This window comes from Lynx canadensis, chromosome A1 (genome assembly GCF_007474595.2).
Source record: "Lynx canadensis isolate LIC74 chromosome A1, mLynCan4.pri.v2, whole genome shotgun sequence".
NCBI lineage: Eukaryota > Metazoa > Chordata > Mammalia > Carnivora > Felidae > Lynx > Lynx canadensis.
Window position 1 is genome coordinate 157768984 of NC_044303.2, and position 16461 is coordinate 157785444.

General features: G+C 36.0%; 1 protein-coding gene across 1 annotated transcript in view; it reads right to left on the reverse strand.

The window, feature by feature from the left end:
• Positions 1-16461, reverse strand: part of TTC37 (tetratricopeptide repeat domain 37) — a 90068-nt gene that overhangs the window by 67783 nt on the left and 5824 nt on the right. The window contains exons 2-10 of the mRNA XM_030325104.1: positions 15412-15478; positions 13086-13229; positions 10942-11032; positions 8876-9019; positions 7714-7805; positions 7194-7269; positions 6302-6442; positions 3451-3549; positions 3234-3342 (exon numbers count right to left, since the gene is read on the reverse strand). Coding sequence (XP_030180964.1) covers positions 3234-3342; positions 3451-3549; positions 6302-6442; positions 7194-7269; positions 7714-7805; positions 8876-9019; positions 10942-11031 — 751 coding nt within the window. The 5' untranslated portion in view covers position 11032; positions 13086-13229; positions 15412-15478. The remainder of the gene's footprint in view (positions 1-3233; positions 3343-3450; positions 3550-6301; positions 6443-7193; positions 7270-7713; positions 7806-8875; positions 9020-10941; positions 11033-13085; positions 13230-15411; positions 15479-16461) is intronic.

Below are 16461 nucleotides of genomic sequence, written 5' to 3' on the forward strand. Positions count from 1 at the left end.
AAAGAGAACCAAATATTATTTGTCTCCAGTGTAAGAGAACCCAGTGATTAACTGCTGTGAAGTACCACATTCTGCAGATACTAAAGCACACTGGAGGAGGATAGGTCAGTCTTGAAAGACCTTACAGATTTTCACAAGTTCTTAATACACAGAAAGTTTGGTTTAGAGAAGCAATGAAAAGAAAACAAGAAATCTTTAACCACAGCTCCCTACTGTCCTGCATTAACTGTCAAAGTTCTATGCCAAGAATGATGCTTTACCTTAGAATGTACCTAAGCCTGAACCACTCCATCCCACAAATTCTTACAGCCAAAGATCCCACAAAGAAAAAACTCTTCCTTGATGTACCATATGTGTGAATATCCACCTACCCACTCCCCTTTACCAGGATATAAACCTCTCTCTCTTTCAGTTCTACAAAATACCATCACCAAGGATGATTTTTTTTCACGTAAACCAACACACTCTCTAATCATTTAGCATAACCCACTTGCTCTCTCTTTACTAGAATGCTTTGTCAAATACTGAATTTACGTGCAAAACTGCAGACTTTGTTGATCTAGTTTCTTCTATAATTTTGTAATCTTTTGGAAATACAGGGGCCATGTTTATTCAACAAATCTACATTATAGGCATACATGTGCTTATTGAAAAAGCTTTCAATCAGTCTTCAAAAAGAAATTTCAAGTATTGTCTTGTGCCATTTGGCCCATGAGCAGGTCAAGAATAAGGGAATAGTAAAAACCATTAATAGCTGAAAGAAAATAGAGAGAAAAGGGTGAACAATAGCCATTACTTTCTCAATAGCAATTGTAAGAGTAGAAAAAGGGGTGGAGGGATGGGTACCAGAGGCCAACTACAAAAATCAGCCCATTTATCTTGGGAACCTATTGGGTCTCATGTTAAAATCTGAAGAAACTAGGTGAATTTTGGAACTATGTTTCCTGTCAGTGGAAAAAGAAAACCCACAAAAATTCACAAGTATGCTCCTCATACTGAAAGTCTCTTATTATGCCTCATCTTCCTTGACCTCAATACAAATTAACAATGTTAACTAGCCCTTTCTTCTTGAAACTCTCCTCGCAGGCAACACGACTATAATCCTCCTACTCCTCTAAAACTTTACCATCCCCTTTGTATCCTTCCTCCTCCTTTCCCTTAAACACAATCGGTCAAATCCCTAGATTGCTTCTTTTAATATCTGCTAACCACTTCTTTGGACTCTTTTCCCATCACTGAAATCTAAGTTCCAATTCAATCACCTTGGTTAGAAAGAATACCCCTAAATAAAGGCCTCCCAATCATGAAATTAGCTGTTCAATATGTCGATGAAGATCTTTCTGAAATGTTCTTTCCTTGAGCCTTCTCTGTTACTTCACATCAGTTTCCTCCATGTTCCTGTGAGATTTCTCTGCATCTGTTTTCTACTTTCCTCTTTGCTTTCTTCCTCCCTTTCCCTTTAAGCCATCCAGCACCACCCAAGACAGTTTTCAGCTTTTTGTACTTTAGTCATCCTCTGAAGTCACACACTTCACTTTAACCAACATGCAAGTGATCTCTAAACCTTATGTCTAGTCTTAGTACAGATCTCTCATCTGCAAGCCAGATGGACATTTCCCTTTGTCCACTAACATCTCCTCTCCACCACTCAACTTTCTTACAGATGATCATTCTATATTAGACCAACTTTTCAAGAGAGCTAAAAGTAAAATTATATTCTTCCTCCATTTACCTCTAACAAATCTCTTCTATTTTTTTTTCATTCAGGTGTTACTTTCTATTGTTACAGTAGAACATATTCACATATGTTCACAGTTCATTCATTTCCAAGATCATTTAGTCTACCCAATCTAGTCTATCTTCTATACAATCTATCCTGCATACTACCATATTAGTTTGATTTTATACTTCATAAGTTGACTGACTGAAACAATTAGTAGTTCTTCTCTCACATTAGTGAAAAGTGCTCTTGCAAGTCTGTTTCTGAGTCAGTTAAAGAAAAGGGGATCTGCTTAATTCTCACCAAAAAAATACAAGACTGAAGGTAACAGTTCTGAATTTAAATTCAGACACCAGCCGGGAAAAAGTACAAGTAGAACTAGAAGGGAAACTTAAAGTGGAGAGCCAAGATAGATGCAATGATATTTTTCCAACAGGCATTTTCCCTCGGTTACCTCTAGCCCTAGTTTTCAACAATTTTTCTATAATGAAACATGTGATGGTTACTCATACATAAAGCATTCCCACAGGTCTACTCATTTAGCAACAAAGTAAAAACAATTAGTAAAGCTCTGCAATAATTTATAATCACTAACACAAATTACTTCCATTTCAGTGACTAATTTCTATGAACTTTGTTCACATCAGTTGAATACAGGCATGGACAAAAGTGATGGTCAAATTATATGAAAAACAATCTATTTAGCACAGATACTGACAGAAAGGACAGAGACTGGTGTGAAAACCAACTGGGTCAACCTCCTGTAAACAGACTGAACACCAGCCCTGGGCACAAGATGTCGGCAGACACAGGTTCTGACAACTCCTAGCAAGCTGGGTGTCATCAGTTCTCTCTCCTCTCCCCAGGAAAGGAGAGGCATACGTTAAGCCATAATCTCTGATTTGAATCTACTCTATTTCATTAAAAAAGGAGATCATTTATAAGCTCCATTACTTTATAGTATTACAGCATGTGTAACTATGTACCTGTGACACTGCAACATAACATCAACACTGAGAATGTGCATGGTTCACAAAACCCTTTGCGTGACATTCATAGCCCTATGCAATATGGTCTAGCCTATTCAACCAAAATCTATCTTAAGTTATTCCTTCCAGTAGAGCAAGTGAAACTATCTTACTATTCCGAAAAATTACAACCTAGCTCTCTCCATGCTTCTGTTCATGCCCTCAGAGCTCCTTTCACCTCCTCCAGTTTTTCTAATTTGTATGGAAAATTTAAGACTCTCCTCAATTCCCACCTTCCAAAAGACTTCAATGATCTACAATGAACTCAGGAATTCATAATTCCTCTGTGTCACTATACTTTCCTACATTTATTAGCCTCTTCACGTGCGTAAAGGCAACATACTGTACTTCCTTTTATGTCCAGAAATATTCAAACAATACATTGGCACACTGTAGGCACTGAAACAATTTTTTTATTGATAGCAACATCACTCTCACATGCTCATACACTTTTAGGACACACAATATAATAAAGAAGAAATTACCTGATTCAATCAAATGCAAACAAAGCACTTCTAATGGATATTGTACAGTGGGATAGATGTTTATCATTCCTTCACAGGCCTTCTTCAACCTAGCAATTTCATGAGGAAACTAGAAAATATCAAAGTAAAATAAACTAAGTAATAGTAAAATATACTTGTGAACACTTTCCTAATTAGAATATAAACATCACATCAGAGATTTTTAAAATCAACTTACTTTGGATAAACACTGAATGAAATGTCTATAAAGTACTTGGTGATCTTCACTAGGAATATTTTCTGATAAGCCCAGTGCATTCTCAAAAGCAGTTAAAAGCTGAAACAAACAAAAAACCTATCATCTGTAGCATATTGAAATGACAAATGTAGTAAACAGTTGAACATGTAAGACTCACTTATACAAGATACAACTTCAACTAATTGCAAATGTATTTTATTATCTGGCCTTGACAATTTCATGAAGAAAAAAAAAAATGGCACGTCGGTTTTTGAATACAGTTTAACCCCAACTGGCCAGGAGACTGCACTGAACTAATGAGGGTAACTATATAAATCAGCATTATGAATTTAACGAAACATTCTTGTAAGTGCTTGCTATTCCCTATAAAGTAGTCAACTGGAGAGGTATAATCATGAATAGCAGTGTAACTGCTACTGCTCAGATCATTTTTAAAATATCTCTACCAAAATCACCAGCATGTCCTTTGGAACATCTTCAATGGTAGGAAATCTTCAGTCTTAAAAAACAAATTTTATGAAGTTATGCTTTTATCAAAATAAAACCAGAAATATGACTGAACTATAATAAAATCACTTTTTATCCGCTATTACTAAGTGATTTTGAAGAAAATACCAAAAGAAGCTTTCTAAATGTATTTGAGCAAGAATAACAATACTAGAACCCAAATCAAGCATTTTAAAGGATACTATTCAATTAATTACAGAAGTTCTACCATTTTTAAAAATGAATCTCCATGACTTCATAATGAAAACTCATAATACAGTTCACTACTCCAATTTTCTTTGTACAGTATGGTATAAAGTCTGCATAAATAAGTAAAATTTTACTGTTCTGATTAAGTTAATGATCTTGCAAAAAAGGAAGCCTAACTTATGGTGTTTAGCACAAGGGGTTTAAAAAAATAGTAATGAAATTATCATCTGGAAAACAAGTGATGCCTTTTTTCATGAACACATTTAAATAAAACGAAATTATCATTAGAATTCAAGGTGAAAATAACCCCACCGCCAAAATCCTCTTTTCATATTTTAACAGTTAAGAATCAAGTCTTAACATGGCAAGTATAATTAGTTCTCTTTCATAGAGGAGAACACAGATAATTCAAAAAAAAATTTTTTTTTACTTATTTTGGTATATGTTTGATATTCTGGTAACCTATACTTACATGATGTCATAATATAAAGATATCATTTAAGAGAAGTTGGCAGGGTGCCTGGGTGCTCAGTCGGTTAAACATCTGGCTTTGGGTCAGGTTGTGATCTCCCAGTGGGTGGATTCGAGCCCCACATTAGGCTCTGTGCTGACAGCTTGGAGCCTGGAGCCTGCTTAGGATTCTATGTCTCCCTCACTCTCTGCCCCTCCCCCACTCACGCTCTGTCTCTGTCTCTCTCTCTCTCAAAATAAATAAACATTAAAAAAAAAAAAAGAGAGAGAGAGAAGTTGGCAAACCACTTAATTTTGTCACTGCTCAATTTTTTCCACAACTAAATCTATACACAGGTAAACCAACACACAGACAAATGCAAATCTTATTTTTGTTATTTTTATCTCCAGCATTTAGGACACTGCCTGACAAATATAGTAGGTTCTTAATAAGTATTTTCTGAATAAAGGAATAAATTAATGAGTGAACAAATGAACAAACATACCAAAAAAAATGAACTTCCCATCCTTTACAGTCTATAACTGCTTATATATTTTTTTTAATTTTTTTTTTTTACATTTATTTATTTTTGAGAGACAGAGAGAAACAGGGTGAGCAGGGGAGGGGCAGAGAGAGAGGGAGACACAGAATCAGAAGCAGGCTCCAGGCTCCGAGCTGTCAGCACAGAGCCTGATGTGGGGCTCGAACCCACAAACCGTGAGATCATGACCTGAGCCAAGGTCGGATGCTTAACTGACTGAGCCACCCAGGCGCCCCTATAACTGCTTATATTTAAAAAGTCAATTCGGGTGCCTGGGTGGCTCATTTGGTTGAGCATCCAACTTGGGCTCAGGTCATGATCTCACAGTCTGTGGGTTCGAGCCCCACATGGGGCTCTGAGCTGACAGCTCAAAGCCTGGAGCCTGCTTTGGATTCTGTGTCTCCCTCTCTCTCTGCCCCTTCCCCACTGTGCATGCTCTCTCTCAAAAATAAACTTTTAAAAAATTAAAATAAATAAATAAATAAATAAATAGTCCATTCAAGTTACAAGTGTACAGTGAGTGATTATTTATTATAAGAAATTAAGTTTACTTTTAAACTTAGAAGTATAAAAAAATAGAATAAGACATTTTCCAACTACAGTTCAAAATCAATGAATTATTTTCATCTTTTTAAAAATTCTTTTCAATTACTTCACTGTGCCCTACACTGTACACCAAAAAGGAATATTTCTAGATATAAGTACCCTAAATAAATACCATAAACAAAATACTCGAATTGCTAAACCTCAAAATAATTCAGTACTCTTATTTCAAAAATATAAAGAAACATATCTTTAAGTAAGTACAACTTTAGAAATCACCGTAGTTTTGTGAAAGCCAAGCTCATAGTTTCTTTTTCTCAGTGATGACATAACTGATTTATTGTGGATTCTTATGAACACAAGGAAGGAAATTATGATACCCTAAGCACCAATTCCACTCTGTCCGGACTTAGTATGAGACTGCAGGCCAATAATTCTGATGGTGTCAGCAAGAACTTCAATCAATTTAAAACTGAACTCTTATAACAATTTTGACATACGGCACTTTTCTATATTACACTATTATGTTTCCATTTGCTAAATTCAATTCAATGATCAATTTTCATGACACAAACTGTAGGGAATAAATGGGTTAATACCAATTGCTGGGTCTCATTATTCTGATCCTCAGTACTCTCAGCCAGCAACTGAGTCAATCTCCTCCACAGCTGATGAAGCTCTTGGTTGTCTGCACCTTCCTCCTGCCGTGTCTTTATCAATTTGTGCCATGTTCGGGCCACCTATGAAAAGGGAGATTTAAATCATTATTTTATCTTAAATATCAAAAACGCCAGTGCAAAAAATATAAAATCTACAAATAGCAATATTTTCATCTGCTAATACATAAAACAGCAAAAGCCCAGAACTCCATTTACTCTGAATTCTACAATAAAGGTGACTAGGTAAATCCACACAGCCCTTACTTTAGAAGTACGACTGAGATACCAGAGTAGAAACTGGAATAAGACTACACGCCCCAAACTTCCTAACTTAGAGCATCCACTATGGGTGCACTACAAACACGTCACTAAATTCTACAGATGATGCCTTTGTTTATTTATTTATCCCTGCCTAGTTTCAAAAGGGTTTGGAAGTTATGACAACTAAAATTTCAAAGTTCCAAAATACTGTAATTGGTATTATCTCTCTATATTCTTTTAATATCATACTACATAGTATTTTTTTAAATTTTCTTTCAAGCTAAAACCAAAGTTTTCTTTTTTTTAATGTTTATTTATTTATTTTGAGAGAGAGAGACAGAGAGAGAGCACGCACTCACAAGTGGGGGAGGGGCAGAGAGAGAGGGAGAGAGAGAATACCGAGCAGAGCCCGATGCATGGGGCTCAATTTCACAAACCAGTGAGATCATGACCTGAGCTGAAATCAAGAGTTGGACCTTTAATCAATGAGCCACTCAGGCACCCTGAAAGCTTTTTTTAAATAATGGTTTCATTAAAAGAAGTCTACCAGTCCAGCAAATCATTTACCAACCTCTAGGTGTTTCTTTTCTTGGTAATATAGATCCACAAGTTTCTTACAGACATCACACCACTTCTGTTTGTCAACACTTAGAATAAAAAAAAAAAAGGATTTTGAATCTGATTATTGAAAACAACCAAGGACTTAAGATACTAAAATTAATAAATCCCAGTAATACAGTCAGGCATTATTTTAAATTAGAACGTATCTTCTTTAAATTAGAATATATCCTCTTTCATACCATAAGAAACTTTTATAAAATGAGCCTCCCATTAAAAAATAAAAGGTTTAAGAAATAATATCTTCCATGGTCTTAACTGAAAATTATATCAAAGTTCCCAGATTAATCAGTCCTCTTATTAATCGTGTTTTGATTCTGTTTCAGTCACAATCAAGGAATTCTATAACCAAAGTATGAAAGAAAAATGCTTCTCAAATCCCAGTAAATGTCTGGAATACTTCTATATAAGTTTTTATCAATTTATTCCAATTAAAACTTTAAAGACACTGCCTTTCCCCATACAGTGATTACCTTTCATAAAGATCCAGGAGCTTTTGGTAAACACCAGGTAAGTCTTCCTTAGCATTTATGTGATTACATTTCTCATATAAACTTGCTAACCCCTAAAATAGGAAACAATAGATATTATTCTTCCAAAAAGTACAACATTCTCACATTCATTTTGCTAAACAAACTGACAATCTATAAAGATTATTTGTGATTAAAAAAAAAAAATTTACAAATAAACAATATGTCTGGGATTTGCCTCCAAATAATTAAGGGTGAGGGAAAATAGATGAAAGTATAGATGAAAAAATACTGAAATGTGTGGATTTTTAATGAAGCTAGGTGATAGCCAGAGGGGCTCATTATACCATTGTCTTTACTTCCGAAAATACATCTGAAGTGTTTCACAACAAAAAATATTTCTGAATGATTATATAATCTTAACTCTTAAGACATTACCAGATGACCCTACTTTTATATGGCCAAATAAAAAAAATCCAAGCGTTTTGTGGAGACTGTAATTTTTGCTTCAATTAAAGATCACATATCCTAAATCAATCAATACATAATAAAAGCAGGCATCTCCGTAAGTGTGTCACCAGATACCCCCACTCATGTTCTTGTTCACATAACATGAGGCAAACAGGTTCATGTTCTCCTACTACCTACTAGAAATCACAGTTTCTAAGATGTGGTTAGATAGGAAACAAAGTTATTAAATATGAAGAAGTTGGAGAAGCCAACAAAAAACATGAAGACCATTAAATAAGAAAAAAGAATTTCACTTGTATTCAAAACAGACTGCACATTTTTATACTTTAGTTTTAGAAAATATATTAATATACATGTTTCCCTCAAGCATAAACAATATTCTTGATAAGTCTTTCATATACACACATAATTAAGCTAGAGATTTATATAATCATATTTCAATTCTAATCCTCACATTTAGAAATAATCCATTGGCTTGGATGTTAAATAATGGAAAACAGCATCACTGGCATCTTTTTTTTTTTTTTTTTTTTTTTAACTAACTTGCTGGTTTAGAAAACCAATACATTTAAATTTTTTTTTCTTCTGAGGGTTAAATAAACGTTTAAATGCCTAGTTTAAAGCTGTTACCTATATTTTTAAAAAAGGGGAAAAACTTCTTTACTATAATATAGGGCTCGAAATTTGTACATACCTGCCAAGCCAGCAATTGGTCTGGCTCTAGTTCAGCAGCTTTCTTATAGGCACCCTGGGCCTGATCAGGTTGTTCTAGCTCGGCTGCAGCAACACCAATAAAAACCCAGGCATTATAGTTATTTTTCTCTTGTTTTAACACTGTCTGATTAAAAAAATTAAAAGAGCAGGTCATTAAATTTTGGAAGCTAATGGGTAAAAAGCAACTAAAGACAGTCTACTTGAGTGTCAGGAAATCTGGACCTGCCATTGAGCAATCTTAAGAAAGCCACTTAACGTCTCTGGTCTTCAGTTTCCTCAAGGAGAGGAGGAGCACAACTGGATCAATAAATGTAACAGGTCAAAAATATGAGTCATATTTTTTAAAAGCTGCCCAAGTAATCCTGATGCCTCCATCAAATGCCTCCCCATGCTCCCTGAAAATGCTGTGTAAAAAGAGTGAAAGTATTCATACCACCCAACCATCCTGCCTGCTTCCACTCCACACTGTTACGGGTCAATTCACAAAACTGTTTTCCATATCATTTCACCCTAACCAATTCCCACATTTTCTTTCACTATGACAACATTGCCCTCTCTTAGACAGATGAGAGTTTTCACTGAAATTGTAGGGTAAAAAAGCAGACTGACCCCAATGTGACTATATCAAATATGTTCAAAATAAATAGTGGTGATGAATGTTTAAACACCACTTGTCAACGGGAATAAAAATTGTATGTAGAGCTACTGCTTTCAGAAATAACAGCTATTTGCTAAGGTAAAAGTTTGAAATAGAAAACCAATAGGTTCTAGTGTAAGAAAACAAAACTAGTAGCTAAAATGAAATCAGTTAAGATTTTACATATTCTAGAGAAAAAAAGAATATTGACATGAGTTGAGCCAGATTATTATTTTTATACACATCCACATAACACTTCTAGCAACCTGTCACCAATCTATATAGCACAAATTCCATTCTATCCAACAATGCTGCCTCCCAAAAACCCAACAAATGGGGTAACTACCAAAGCTAACAATGCTTTAACTTCTGATATGTCCAATTAGTTGACCCCACCCTCTTTTCCACTACTGCCCCACTTCTCAATTCTAATTCCTCCTTCCCCAGCTTAGACTCCCCTGACCCATCACTGTCATCACTCCCTTGCAAACATCCTCAACTCCTTCTCCTCTTCTCCATCATCTTTCTCAACATTCATACTTGACCCACAACATGCCCATTTCTAAGCCTAAGAAGTTGAACATGAAGGGAGAAGCTACACAACTGACTTCACTGATGTCCCTTCAATAACATGAAACTTCAAATGGACATTCAGTAGGGCCTGGCAATCCTTTCCAAACCTTACTAGTAAGTTCGTTTTCCCAATAAATAACAACTACTTCGTACCTTCCTTCGTCTCAAACCTCCTATGCAATTGCTCTTCCACTCTCAGCTTATACCTCACTAAGAAAATAGAAGACATCGGAGGGAAACATGCCTCTCTTCCTGCCCCCAAATCTATAAATCTGACAATCTACAAATCTGGATTTACACCTATCTTTCCTCCTGCTAAGATGGAAGAAGTATCAAGACTCTCCTCTCAAACTTGGGATCCCATCCTCTCTTCCCTTCCCAAGGACTTCACTTCCACCACTACTCTCTCCTTCCTGCACATACAATTCCTCCCTCTGGACAGGCACATTCCCATCAGCAGCATACAAAGGGGTTTAGAATCTTGAGTCTCCCATTCACAAACCAAATAGAATTACAATGTCAACATACCATTAAAGAAGAAGAACTTTATGATACAGTAGTGCTCCATAGTACAGCCCATCAAAAGATACCACCACAGAGGTATTCAGGTTTTAAGAACATGACTTTGATAAGTTACCAATACAGAGAGAGAAAAAATTAAGAATGGTGAAGTAGTTTGTCCTAGCACAACCATTCTAATGGTGCTACTAAACAACCCAGGCATTTTGTTATATTTAGACAATAAATGATACACTTATTACATCCATAATGCTTGTGAATGGGAAACACACTTTCACCGTGGAAGGAAAAACAAAACAAAACAAAACATTGGTTACCTTACAATGTTTCAAAGCTTCTTTGTATTCTTTGTTTCTGATTGCATCTCTAGCACTTTTTAGAGCAGTCTTTACTTCCTTGCTGGACATTCTGTCAAAATAAAAACCCTGAGTGAACCTATAATAATACCTGCCTAATTATAATAGTTCCAATAAACTGAATTATCTGAAAAAGGCATATGCAATTCCTTCTCCCTGGAAGATTCTTTCCACCTTAAGGTACATATAGCATATTCCCCTACCTCTTAAGATTTTTATTCAAATGTCATTGCTTGGTGAAACCTTGGTTAGCCAAGCTAATTAAAATTTCAACACTTACGGGGCGCCTGGGTGGCGTAGTCGGTTAAGCGTCCGACTTCAGCCAGGTCACGATCTTGCGCTCCGTGAGTTCGAGCCCCGCGTCAGGCTCTGGGCTGATGGCTCAGAGCCTGGAGCCTGCTTCCGATTCTGTGTCTCCCTCTCTCTCTGCCCCTCCCCCGTTCATGCTCTGTCTCTCTCTGTCCCAAAAATAAATAAACGTTGAAAAAAAAAAAAAAAAATTAAAATTTCAACACTTCCTCACCCCCAACACCCAACCCCAATATTGCCTTAACTGCATCCCTAACATTTAGCATCTTATACACTATATATTTTACTTATTTTATTTACTATCTGTTCCCCCAAACCCAGCAGAATATAAGTTCTATGGAGGCAGGGATTTTTGTCTGTAGTTGTGTTGTGTACTACTTTGTATTATTGCCAGCACCTATTATCTGACAAGTTGGACACATTAATAAATATTTGTTAAAATTGAGTTGTACTTGAGTTATACTCATTCTTCGTATAGTAGGATAAAACACAGATGATGTAATGTACCAGGACCCAAAATACACATCAACCTCAATCCAATTCTACATTAAGCAAGATTTAGTAGAATAAGCCCAAATATTGTTTTAACACTGGTTTCTATAAATTATAAATTAACTTTCTTCATGGTAAGTGTCATGCAGAGTTATAGTAGTATAAATTCTGTGAGAGAAATAAATGCGACATTTACATTTAAATGAAGGCAATGAAAATGCTAGAGGATTATGCACTAATTTGAACCATAAAAAGATATTTAAAATGGTAGGTAAAATATTTCTTCATTTAAATTTAAGCTATGTTAATTTAATTTTAAATTATTTTGACATTTATTAATTTTTGAGAGACAGAGAGAGACAGAGTGTGAGCAGGGGAGGGGTAGAGAGGGGGGGAAACACAGAATCCAAAGCAGGCTCCAGGCTCTGAGCTGTCAGCACAGAGTCCAATGCAGGGCTCGAACTCATGAACTGTGAGATAATGACCTGAGCCCAAGTCGGCCACTTAATCAACTGAGCCACTTGGGTACCTCATAAGATAGTTAATTTAATTAAAAAAAATTTTTTTAATGTTTGTTTTTGAAAGAGAGAGAGACAGAGCACAAACAGGGAAGGGGAAGAGAGAGAGAGGGAGACACAGAATCTGAAGCAGGCTCCAGGCTCTGAGCTGTCAGCACAGAGCCTGACGCGGGGCTGGAACTCACAAACTGTGAGATCATGACCTGAGCTGAAGCCGGACGCTTAACTGAGCCACCCTGGCGCCCCTAATTAATTTAATTTTAAATGAACTAACGTACCTTAAGATTTCACAACTTACTCTGATATCGGGTAAACAAGTCAAATTCAATCACAACTAAATGTTGAAAAAAAGAAACACTTGTATTTTTTGATAACTCCACTGAACTCCAATCTCATCAGGAAACAAACCTGGGTAAATATGAAGTCATTATAGACTGCAGATGTTCACAGTAGCAAGATGAACCAAGAAGATGGCTCACTGACATGGTACAGTGACACCCTGTATACCCAAAGAGGCTAAAGCAGAAGTGCAGATCAAAGGAGTTTAAGAAAGTAAGGAATAAAAAGCAAAAGAACAACAACAACAACAAAAAAAACCCAATCCTTTTGACTTAAAAAATGTTAGGTGGAAAGTAATACAAAAATTAACATATCATAAATCAATTTATCTGCAGCTAGAATCAGGTTCCTTAAATACACAGAAAAATGACTTTTTGCCTAATTATGTTAACTATACATTAAAGCAGCATATTTCATATGCTCTTATTTTAGAAACTGCTCTCTTACCTGAGTTTATCTTGGTATACATTTATAGATGCAAACTTCAGTATTTCTTTTTTCTATAGCCTACAGACTTTGACCGGAACAGGCAATAAATTTCAATGCTGATTTCAAATTTTCTCACACCAAAGTTATCTTGGCTAGGTAACTCTGCAGATTAAAACAGAAGATAAATCAATGATGATAACAACTAATCTGGACCAACAGCAAGGGATTACAAGAGACATCCAAGGAGGAAAAAAGAAAAGTTAAAAAGGAACAAAAACAGTTTTAAGTCTAAACAAAAGCAAACGGAAGAATTCAACTTTACAAGGAAAAGGATCACCATCTTTTCTATCATCCAACACTTGAGTGGAAGCACGTTCAAACAAGGTAAAACTGGGGTGCCTGGGTGGCTCAGTTGGTTAAGTGGCCAACTTGGGCTCAGGTCATGATCTCACAGTTTGTGGGTCGAGCCCCTTGTTGGGCTCTGTGCTGATAGCTCAGAGCCTGGAGCCTGCTTTGGATTCTGTGTCCCCCGCTCTCTCTGCCCCTCTCCGCTTGCTTTCTCTGTCTCTCTGTCTCTGTCTCTCACAATAATAAATTTAAAAAGACAATAAAAACAAAGTAAAACCAGCCATCACTTATCCTACATGCAACTCCCAAACTATGCACTGCAAATCTCACACACACACACACACACACACACACACACACACACACAGAAAAAAGGGCTCTTGTTCTAAAGAATATAATCTAAATCAAAAGAAAGACCTAAGACATATGAGTCATTAGAGAATCAAACACTAACTATGGATAATGAGTACAACTGCAATAGGAGTTCAAAGAAGGAAAAGTGTGATGTGAAGTAATTAAGGGGTACTAGGAAAACACAGAATTTAAGAATGTTGGGAAGAAAGAGATTGCTCCAGTCAGAAGCAACTGCATTAGCCAAGGCAGAGAAATAGGAATGAACACATGTAGGAAACAATGAGAAAACTGAGCAGTGTGGAACAAAAGGGACTTGCTGAGGACAAGAAGAAAATGAGGCTTGGTGGATAATGTAGAGCACGAGACTACAGAAGACCTTAAACGTCAGACAGACAAGTTTAGATTTACATACAGCAGCCAACACAGAGCTGTTAAATGCCTCTACATGAGTTATTTTTAAAGACCACAATAGATAAACTCCATTGTTCCCTTGGTAACCAATTAATGTTTAATACCCTTCCATATCCCTATATGTCCCTACATTTAATTACAATTACTCTTGCTGCAGTGCAATCGCTATTCTTCTCTTCCTAATCCTTCACGTGATTTGGAATTTAGCATAATATGCTAGCACTGAGGCCCTCTCTCTTCACAAAACATTTATACAGGTAGAGATATACAGATATGGACAAGGTAGATATATAGACATAGATCAGTTTCAGGAGATTAACCTATTTTTGAAAAGACAAAATAATCTGTCCCTTTCTAGGCCTAAAACCTTCTTCCTATTTTGGGAGCTGGGGTGGAGAAGAGAGAGAGGCTCATCCATTCATTTTCTAAAAAAAGTTTTCCTAAGTACTAACCTTCTACAAGGTATCAACAAACAAAGGTAAAAATCTACTTAAAAAATGATTCCATGTAACCACATACACCTGTATTTGGGACACTTCCCTCTATTTCAAGCACATCCAAGATGTCAAAGTAAAATCTAGCTCTCTTAAGTGTCTTTAATATTCTTCCACAAAGTGTGTTTAATGGTCATCCACAGCCGCACCCACTTTCCCCTGACAATTTCTCCTATTTTTTTTCTTCTCAATCTCATGTCATTCTTAAAAAAAAAAAAAAAAAAAAAAAAAAAAAAAAGCATTCGTTTTTGCACACTTTCACTCAGTTAAAGGGTTTATAGTACCAAACCAAAAGGGTTTTTATTCAACGTATCAAGCATAGAAAGTAGCAACAGCTGCACTTTAAAAAGTTAGAAAGTATCAAACATGCCAAAATGTTAAACCTCAAAACTAACAAATGTAGGTGGATGAATTGCTACACACCCCAGCTAAAGGTATGGAACCTTCAACTACATTCTGTTGTGCACATACAAAGACTCCATACAGCAAAAGTAACAACAACAAAACAATAAATAATAATAATAATGACAATGGAAACAAATTACACAAAAGCAAAACGTGATACTTTTAAATCTAGTAACAAAAGTCCAAAGGTATTTTGTGATGACCTATAGTCTGGCGTAACAGCCTAGAGGTATATCATCCCACCCTTCCTCTGAAAGGAATTGGTAAAAACAATCATTAAGTAAAAATAGACTCCAATTACCTGTTACATATTTAGCATTCTGGACACTTACCTTTTACCTATTATCTTCTACCTTCTTTTTGACTTGAATTTCAGATTGTTCCTTGACCATTATCCACCTAAATAAAGTAAAACATCAAGTAGTTAAGCAAATAAAAAGGATGATAACCCAAAACTCTGTGAATTTTTTAATATGCCAAATTCAGGTTTAATTTTCATAATTCATAATTTAAAACACAAGAAATAATTAGGTATAATTTTTCATCTTTTCTTCTTTCCCCAATTTTCTGAATTGGTCTGTGTTCCCACAGACTCTGGTGATAAAAGGAACATCCATAAGCAATCAGAAAAATGCTCAAAAAACATTCCAGAAACTCAAAATACATTAACCACGGTATAAAAAATTGAGCCAAAACAAGAGTATCAACTATTTCTATGCTACTTTATTTTGAATCAAGGACAATTAATACCACTTATTTACTCCCTATGTGGAGCCCAACTACACTAAAGTGACCCTGTTTTATGCCATGTAAAGAATTATAAATATGTAGGGATGCCTGGGTGACTCAGTTGAGCATTTGACCTCAGCTCAGGTCATGATCTCGATGTTCATGGGTTCGAGCCCAATGTTGGGCTCTGTGCTGACAGCTCAGAGCCTGGAGCCTGCTTTGGATTCTGTGTCTCCCTCAATCTGCCCCTCCCCTACTCGTGCTCTCTCTCTCTTTCTCAAAAATAAATAAACATTAAAAAAAATTTAAATTAAAAATCAAATTATAGGAGCCCCTGGGTGGCTCAGTTGGTTGGGCGTCCGACTTCGGCTCAGGTCATGATCTCACAGTTTGTGGGTTCAAGCCCCGCATCAGGCTCTGTGATGACCGCTTGCCACAGCCTGGAGCCTGCTTCAGATTGTGTGTCTCTTTCTCTCTCTGCCCCTCCCCCACTCACACTTTGTCTCACTCTGTTTCTTAAATAAAAAATAAATAAATGTAAAAAAAATTCAATAAATCAAAATAAAAATCAAATTATAAATACGTAAAACGTTGCCCACATCATGTAACTAGATTAATTTATAATCTAATGAAACTAGAGAGCACTTTTTAAA